Source organism: Primulina huaijiensis, chromosome 15 (genome assembly GCF_012295235.1).
Source record: "Primulina huaijiensis isolate GDHJ02 chromosome 15, ASM1229523v2, whole genome shotgun sequence".
In the NCBI taxonomy this organism is placed as follows: domain Eukaryota; kingdom Viridiplantae; phylum Streptophyta; class Magnoliopsida; order Lamiales; family Gesneriaceae; genus Primulina; species Primulina huaijiensis.
This window is the reverse complement of record NC_133320.1, coordinates 2,934,917-2,943,872: the sequence shown is the minus strand read 5'-3', so window position 1 is coordinate 2,943,872 and position 8,956 is coordinate 2,934,917. Positions and strand designations below refer to the sequence as shown.

Here is an 8,956-nt window from a genome sequence, read left to right as displayed (position 1 = left end):
CTAATTTTAACCAATATTTCGTCTCCAGCTAAAAAATGAAAAAATCTAGACATGTAGAAACATATGTCCAATTATTTTTCTTGTAGAACCAAAATAACCTAACCAAGTCATTTAATTTGAAATTTTGATTCGATTAATCTGAACCTTCGATTTTTTGTTTTATGAAAACAATTTTTTTTAAATAATGTGAATGAACCTAAATAACCGATTTTCTTCGAAATGGATCTTAAATCTTAGATTATTTGTTTTTTGACATTGGTTTTCGATTGTCTTAGTTTTGGTTTTATAATCGATTTTGAATTCGTTTATATCCGACTTTGATTAAAAGTTTAATCGATTCAGTTCGATAAGGAGAAAAATTAGTTTTCTCGATTTTGTAAAATTCGATTCGATCGGCAATCGAATGCACGTTGTAATTATAAGAAGATACACACAGTACATGGTGAAGAAATATATATATAATTTCAGATATTTAAAATATTTATTGAAAAAATTGTATTATTAAAATATAATTAAAAAGAAGAAAATGCGTTAACTCGGGAAAGTCCAATCCGTAGTCATCGTAGTCCAGGCTATGACAAGAAAAATTCTCTGAAATATAAAAAATGGTGGAACATAAACAAGAAAAAGAAAATTATTACAAGAGATGACAGAGACAATGAAAATGCGAAGCAACGCGTTTTGTCAAAGGAGAACAAACAAAGAGCAGCCCCACTGTTTCCTCCTCCCTCTCTCCTCTCTCTATGGACGCTGTTCCACGAGTATAATTTGAAGAAGAAAAAGCTAATCCCGAATTAGGGTTAGGGTTTTTTTAGCGAACTCCATTACCTGATTCCAAGAAAGAGGGGGACAAGTGAGGGTCCGAGCTTTTCTTGGGGCTTTATGAGGAACCCTTTTGGTTTTTCGGAAATGGGTTGTCGTTCTTTTCTTATGATAGTGCATCATCTACACAGGCCGTTGAAGGTTTTGGTTTTCCTCTGTGTTGTCTTGTTTTCAGCTCAGGTGCGAGCTGTTTGGGGCTCCGATTCGGATAAATCCGTGCTCTTGGAGTTGAAGGATTCTCTTTCGGACCCTTCTGGTGTGCTGAGTAGCTGGGATTTGAATAGCCCGGATCACTGTGCGTGGACCGGGGTTTCTTGTGATTTGGGTTCCCGGGTCGTGGCGTTGAATGTTTCCGGTGGAGGCAATTCTTTGTCTTGTGCTAGAATTGCTAGATTCCCTTTGTACGGGTTTGGAATTAGAAGGCCTTGTCTGGAAAGTAAAGGTAAGATTTTGGGTACACTGAGCCCTTCTATTGCAAAACTTACTGAACTCAGGATTTTGTCCCTGCCCTTCAATGAGCTGAGTGGTGAGATTCCGGCAGAAATTTGGGGCATGGAAAATGTCGAGAATCTTGACCTTGAAGGGAATTTGATCTCAGGCTCTTTGCCCGCTCTTTTTAATGGTTTGAAAAATTTGAAAGTTCTTAACTTGGGATTTAATAAGATTTTTGGGGGGATTCCAAGCTCTCTATCCGCCTGTGTCGCTCTTGAAGTCTTGAATTTAGCTGGGAATCAGATTAACGGATCAATTCCGATGTTTATTGGCAATTTTAAAGATTTAAGGGGCCTTTACTTGTCCTACAATATACTCAATGGGCCGATTCCCCTTGAGATTGGGGATAACTGCGGAAAACTTGAATATTTGGAGCTTTCAGGGAATTACTTGTCTGAGGGTATTCCTAAAAGTCTTGGAAACTGTATTTGGTTAAAAACGCTTGTGCTGTTCTCAAATATGTTGGAATATGTTATTCCGAGTGAACTTGGTCGGCTGAATCAGCTTGAAGTGCTGGATGTCTCGAGAAACAGTTTGAGTGGCACCGTACCATCTGAACTCGGAGGGTGCTCAAATTTATCTGTCCTTGTGTTGTCAAGCTTATGGGATCCTCTTCCGAATGTCGCAAGTCTTGGAGGTGGTCGCACAATGGAAAAGTTGGCAAATACCGGTGATGAATATAATTTCTATGAAGGTACAATTCCATTCGAAGTTACTAGTCTCTCAAGCTTGAGGCTGGTCTGGGTACCTCGAGCAACTCTTGAAGGATTGTTGCCTGGTAGTTGGGGTTCTTGTGACAATTTGGAGATGTTGAATTTGGCTCAAAATTTTTATTCTGGACATGTCCCCGAGGCGTTTGGTAGTTGTAAGAAACTGTATTTTCTTGATTTGAGCTCAAATAGACTTAGTGGTGAGATCTCTGACAAAATTCATGTTCCTTGTATGACTCGGTTTGATATCAGTGGGAATACTTTAACTGGTTCAATTCCCAGATTTAATGGATCTTGTAAACCAGTGCAATCAACATATGGGGAATCCCAAGAGCCTAATGATCCATCTGCTGCATATATATCCTATTTTGGATATAGAACTCAGATTGAAACTTCTTTGCCATTTTTTGAAGATGCCGATACTTTCCCTGTGATCCATAACTTTGGTTCTAACAACTTCACAAACCTTGTGCAGTCAATGCCTATTGCATCTGAAAGATTGGGAAAGCAAACGGTTTATGCATTTCTTGCTGGCGGCAACAAGCTTAATGGATCATTCCCTGGAATATTTTTTGAGAAGTGTGATCAAATGAGAGGTATGATTGTTAACGTCTCTGAGAATTGGTTATCTGGACAGATTCCGATAGATATTGGCACAACGTGCAAGTCTCTGCTGCTCCTGGATGCTTCGGCTAATCAACTGGTGGGTGGTCTTCCTTCCAGCATCAGTGACTTGGTGTCACTTCATGTTCTGAATTTAAGCTGGAACCGTTTGCAAGGTATGATTCCTAGCAACCTTGGCCAGATAAAGGATCTACGAGGCCTGTCTTTAGCTGGAAATTCCCTGAATGGTTCCATCCCTGAAAGCTTGGCACAGCTACACTCTCTGGAAGTTCTTGACCTGTCTTCAAACTATCTGTTTGGTGAAATTCCTAAGGATCTTGAGAATTTGAGGAACTTGAAGGTCCTCCTCCTGAACAATAACAAATTTTCTGGGCAGATCTCCGCAAAGGTGGCAAATATGACCTCTCTGTTGACATTTAATGTGTCATTCAATAATTTTTCTGGACCTCTGCCTCTGAATAATAATTCCACCAAATGCAGCAGTTTTCTTGGGAACCTTTTCCTCCAGCCTTGCCCTTTGTTGTTAGCTTCGACATCTGCTGATCAACACAGAAACTCGCAAAATGATGCTACTTCTCCATCATCAAGTCCAACTGAAACAAGTCAACATGGAGGCTTCAACTCAATTGAGATTGCTTCTATAACATCAGCTGCAGCTATTGTGTCTGTTCTTCTTGCTCTTATTGTTCTATTCTTTTACACTAGAAAGTGGAAACCACGGTCCCGAGTAAGTGGAACTGCCCGAAAGGAAGTGATCACCTTTTCTGACATCGGTGTTCCGCTGACATTTGATATTGTTGTTTGTGCCACGGCAAGTTTTAATGCAAGCAACTGCATCGGCAGCGGAGGTTTTGGAGCAACGTACAAAGCTGAGGTTGCTCCAGGTGTCCTGGTTGCCGTAAAACGCCTTGCATTAGGCCGTTTCCAAGGTGTTCAGCAATTTGATGCAGAAATCAAAACCCTGGGGAGGCTTCGCCATCGAAACCTTGTTACTTTGATAGGATATCATGCCAGTGAAACCGAGATGTTTCTGATTTACAATTATTTACCAGGTGGCAATCTTGAAAAGTTTATTCAAGAAAGATCCACCAGAGCAGTTGATTGGAGAATACTACACAAGATCGCTTTAGACATTGCAAGGGCACTCGCGTACCTACACGACCAATGTGTTCCACGTGTTCTTCATCGTGATGTGAAGCCAAGCAATATTCTGCTGGATGAGGAGTATAATGCCTATCTATCCGATTTTGGATTAGCTAGGCTACTGGGGACTTCCGAAACTCATGCCACGACCGGTGTGGCAGGAACTTTTGGATATGTAGCTCCAGAATACGCCATGACTTGCCGTGTCTCTGACAAGGCTGATGTATATAGCTACGGGGTTGTATTACTTGAGTTAATTTCAGATAAGAAAGCTCTGGACCCATCCTTCTCTTCATATGGAAACGGATTCAACATTGTCGCTTGGGCGTGCATGCTTCTACGGCAGGGCCATGCCAAGGAATTCTTTACTGATGGGTTGTGGGATTCGAGTCCGCACGACGATTTGGTCGAAGTTTTGCATCTGGCAGTCGTTTGTACTGTCGACTCGCTGTCGAGCAGGCCAACAATGAAGCAGGTAGTAAGACGGCTTAAACAACTTCAACCTCCATCTTGTTAGAAATACAGAAGAATCTCATTTTATTGACACAGAATGTTAAAAGTTCAATCGTATCTGTGACCCGGCACTTTTATGGGAGAAGTGGTTTTGGGTGTCTTGGGCTGCTGTTAGTATTGAATTCTTAGCGATTTGTATATTGTAGTGTAGCTTTTACCTTTACCCCCATTTTTTTCCCTTGCTTGAGTCTTAGATGAAGGGGGAATTCATTTACTAATGTTCTGCGGAATGAAGCGGATATTTGTATATGGTGCTGTATACCTGTATCTCGTTTCTATTTTTTTTTCTAGGCTCAAGTAAAATAACAAAGATTAGTGTGTTTTTTTCCTTTGATTTCCTTCCGTGATCCCCAGCTTTCATAAAAAAGGCCCAGACTTTTGCATGGCACACGTAGTTTTTTCTGTTCTGAGGTGTGTGACTTGACGTCGAATCATTTTGAAAATTCGTGGACTTGGATTGACATGTATTTTATAGTAGTTCGAAACCCTTTGAAAATGCGTGCAGGATGCACCGGAGAAGAGGTGGAAATTTATACTTTCCCAAACGTAATAGTAAGAACACAAGACTAATCCATTTCAAATGTGTCCGTACAATTATAGCGTAATTCATGGATTGTGTGTTATTTTCAATAGTAAAAACATATTTTTTGGGAGTGTGAATAATTATGAGCAAATACTAGTTAATTTTAAAGATTACAAGAGACCTTTCAATACCAATCTTCCAAAGATTAAGCATTAAAATATGAAATTTAGAACGAATTCCTGGAACTGGTCAACCCTTGGATCAACCAATAAAAACACTTTGCTCCAAATAAATAAAAAGACTCCCCGTTCTTACAACCAAAGTCTTTCCCTTCGGGAACCATGTTTTCTTCATCAACTACGAGAAAGTTGGAAACTTTCCAGCGGAAAACTAAATCCAGAAGCTCCAACCTAACCTTCCCACCACCGCCTCCGCCAGGATTCACAATAAAAAAACAAAGATAGCTACAAAAGAGGAGAGGGGTTAACAACTATGTGCTTCAAAGGGTTCTCCACATCACCGCCTCCGCCATGCTTCACGAATTCGGCTGGTGAAAGGAAAAGACCGTGGCAAACACACAAGATTCTGACTTCCTCCCCTTTTTTGTATCCGTATAGAAATCCATCGACTTTGTTGCCATTTATTCCATCCCATTTTGTGGATACGTAAGGCATATCGAGCATGACGTTCTTGAGCTTTTCTTTTGCTCCATCTGTTGTACCCTTATCACCAGGTTTATGTTCCATCTGACCAGCCGGGGATGATTGAATGCTAGAAGGGCTCTTCACCTCTGCATTTTGTTTTCCTGTTATAATATATAAGATACGTGAAATCTCACATAGATTTAGAGTAAATTTAGTCAGAAAGTTGCCTTTCAACGATTATATGAGGTTAACCTTACTGGTTTAACTAGCTGAAATAATAAAAGATCGATATCACGCACGATTTTCCAGATGTAGAAAACGATCTCATTACAAGACAATACATCGACAAACTCCTAACGAAGTATATTCTTCATGATAATATGGTTTACTAAAAAAAAGGAGCTGCCAAATTTATAATGCTGCATCAATGAAATGATCTTGAAGAGTGGAGTTGTCCGCTTCATGTGGCTAACATAAAATGTGAATACACAGGGTTCAAACAAAACACTTATTTCTTCTCGAGGCGGATAAGCAACAATGTTCCTGTTATTCTTAACTACACATATTCAAATGATTGGGAGTCATGCGCTGGATCTTACATATTCTACAACAAAAAACTATGTTTCCAAACTCCAAAATCACCCCACTTTGTTCATCATAATCACATAAGATGACCAAGTCCGAAATGGCATCTGTTCACTAATATGGACCCAATGCGGAAATTCTACATACTTTAAAAAAAAAAAAAAAAAGTTTAAGTGCATAATTTTGACATAGCACTAAGAAAAAAATTTAAAAATTTCAAATATATGAAATGTAATATATACCATTTATATGCGGGCTCAGAGTTTCAGAAACTCCAGATGAACCACTCCCCGGTGATCCAATGGACCCTTCCATTCCATGTCCATTCTCCAAACCATTACAATTCCCATTGCAAACCCTTTGAAAGTCACCATTTTCGGATTCCAGACAGCTCTCCTTATCCTTCACAACTCTCGCATTCTTCAACTTCTCCGACCTCTTCTTCCTCGCCTCCATCCGCCGCATCGACTGCAGCTCCCTGCGGTGGCGGACCTCTTCTGACGGCAGAGAGCAGGTCCTCATCAACGGCAGCCCGTAGCTCTCCAACGCGGCCACGCGGGGTTGTTGTGTGTCACCCAAATTATCAGACGCAGCCTCAACTGGGGAAACCAAATCCGAAATCGAAGAATAACGCTTCAGCTTCTTTCTTGCCGGGTCCACACCAAATCTACCGTTCGATGAAAGCCCTAGACTCAACTCTATCTCATCGTCTTCCTCCTCAAAACCCCGTCTCGTGAATTTATGCTGCATATCTCTTCGAACCCCGCTCACCCGTAAAGAAAGATTGAATTTCTCCCCATTTTCTTGAACTTTATCCATAACTCAAGCAAGAGAAAGAAAACCCAGAAAAAGATTTGAAAGAATTCGCCAAACACAGATATGGTAAAACACACCTCCGAATCAAAATTCAGGCGGGTTCTTCAAAAACCAAGAAATTCCGCGCGAATTTCAACGCACAAAACAGCATGTTTTCAAACAGAACAATAAATAAAAACCCGGATTTTCGGGAATCTGACACAACAAAAAAATCCTATCTTTAAGTGATTTTGATACGAAGAAAAAAGGCCGGCTATATAGAGCAAGGCAATGGAGAGGAAAAAGGAAGAGAGATTGTTGGATGAAGAGGTGAAATGGAAGAGGGATCTTGATTCCAGGAGAGATGGTGAAATGACGAAAAGGGTCATTCAACCGTAACGTAGTTCTGTCAGAAAACCAACACGTGGCGACAGGAGACGTGTTTGCACTCTGCCACGTGGTTGAGACAGCCGGTTTTCTAGGTGGAATACCAAACATGCCTCTCCAACTACTAAAAGTTACATCCATTTAAAGATCATATTAGAAATTAATAAATTTCACTTTTCAAAAAATAATAATAATTATTTGAATAATATTTTTTTAAAACATTTTTTATTTTCTTCACAGCTTCTCTGAATATTAGGGGAAAAAAATTAAGAATGTTTACACATAATTTTTCATAAAATTGTTTATCATTAGCTAAACTAACATTTCGAGTAAGGCCGTTTCGGTATTTTAACAGATAATATAAAAGGTATATATAATATATCATATATCGATATTCATATCAATTATATCATAAGATTTTGGTATTATATCGTTAGATTTTTTAATTATTATATGATGAGATTGACAAATTGAATTTTTGTATTGATTTTTTTGTGATATAAAATTCGATATACAAATATTGATGTACAAATAGAATCACTCTATTTTAATATTTAATTATTTTATAAATTATCATAAATTAGACTTGTGATGATTTGGAAAAAAAATATGGGAATGTTGACTAGTTTTGTAATCACCATCTAAGTTGGAAAATGGATCCAGACATTGTACTTTATTAGGACAAAAACTTGTGTGAGACGGTCTCACGAGTCGTATTTTGTGAGACGGATCTCTTATTTTGGTCATCCATGAAAAAATATTACTTTTTATGCTAAGAATATTACTTTTTATTGTGAATATCGGTAGTGTTGACTCGTCTCATAGATAAAGATTCGTAAAATTGTCTCACAAGAGACCTACTCCTTTATTAGATTACATTATTATATGCTATATTGTATCCTAACCAATAGGAATGGGAAAAACATTGTACAAAAAATATAATATTATATTAAGTAAAGTATATATAATAAATCAGTAATTTGGTGTTAATTGACAAATGTCAATTGGGCATTTGATGATTCATATTCCCAAAACAAATAAATCAATGTCAAAACAACACAAAACCTCGTTGACAATAATATTATTTTCAATATTTTGTATCGAATTTCATACGAATAATACATGTAAGCTCAGAAAATGTAAAATATTTTTTTTATGAGTCCGAAATTGTAATCAATATAAAAAAATTAAACACATATTTAACTATCGAGAGAACGTTGCGAAAATTGGCCCCCTGCCCTACAACAAAAGGTAAGACGTTTAGGTACCGTTTGGTTCGATATATTATTTATCCACATTTTTATCAAATCTAATATTATGGTTGACAAACTATATTATTTATCAATCTGTCAATCATTTATTTTACATCAATCAAATCATCAATCAAATCATTGAATTTAAATTACAATATCACCCATAATAAATAAAATTATAAATATTTTATTAATATTTTCAAAAAGACAAAACGATAATATCACATTATCTCAAATTTAATCAAATTAATCAATCAAATCAAACATTATATTAACTATTATTTTTATATATTTTATTATTAAAATAAATTATTTATCTTCGTATTATTTATTTTATACCACGAAACAAAAATATTTTAGAGTTTTTGAATGATTGAATATCCAGTTGGACGGTGCCCCATATATTACGTGGAAAATGAAAATGAAAATGAAATGAAATCCGAGGTGGACTGGAGTAGCGATTCA

General features: G+C 37.6%; 2 protein-coding genes across 2 annotated transcripts; one reads left to right on the top strand and one right to left on the bottom strand.

The window, feature by feature from the left end:
- Positions 1 to 598: 598 nt before the first annotated feature.
- On the top strand, positions 599 to 4,633 carry LOC140959024 (LRR receptor-like serine/threonine-protein kinase RPK2). Its single transcript, XM_073416724.1, has one exon. It carries the CDS (start codon positions 883 to 885, stop codon positions 4,306 to 4,308), a length of 3,426 nt encoding a protein of 1,141 aa, XP_073272825.1. The 5' UTR covers positions 599 to 882; the 3' UTR covers positions 4,309 to 4,633.
- Positions 4,634 to 4,966: 333 nt separating this feature from the next.
- Positions 4,967 to 7,224, bottom strand: LOC140958365 (ninja-family protein AFP3-like). The gene is made up of 2 exons (XM_073415780.1): positions 6,299 to 7,224; positions 4,967 to 5,632 (listed from the first exon to the last, which is right to left on the bottom strand). Exons 1-2 carry the CDS (start codon positions 6,873 to 6,875, stop codon positions 5,292 to 5,294), a joined length of 918 nt encoding a protein of 305 aa, XP_073271881.1. The 5' UTR covers positions 6,876 to 7,224; the 3' UTR covers positions 4,967 to 5,291.
- Between the last annotated feature and the right edge of the window lie 1,732 nt (positions 7,225 to 8,956).

Excerpts from the sequence above, each read along its gene's own strand:
- LOC140959024 (XM_073416724.1), top strand. The coding sequence starts at position 883 with ATGAGGAACCCTTTTGGTTTTTCGGAAATGGGTTGTCGTTCTTTTCTT.
- LOC140958365 (XM_073415780.1), bottom strand. The coding sequence starts at position 6,875 with ATGGATAAAGTTCAAGAAAATGGGGAGAAATTCAATCTTTCTTTACGG. Across the intron at positions 5,633-6,298 it reads TCTGAGCCCGCATATAAATG|GAAAACAAAATGCAGAGGTG; the intron begins GTATATATTACA and ends ATATTATAACAG.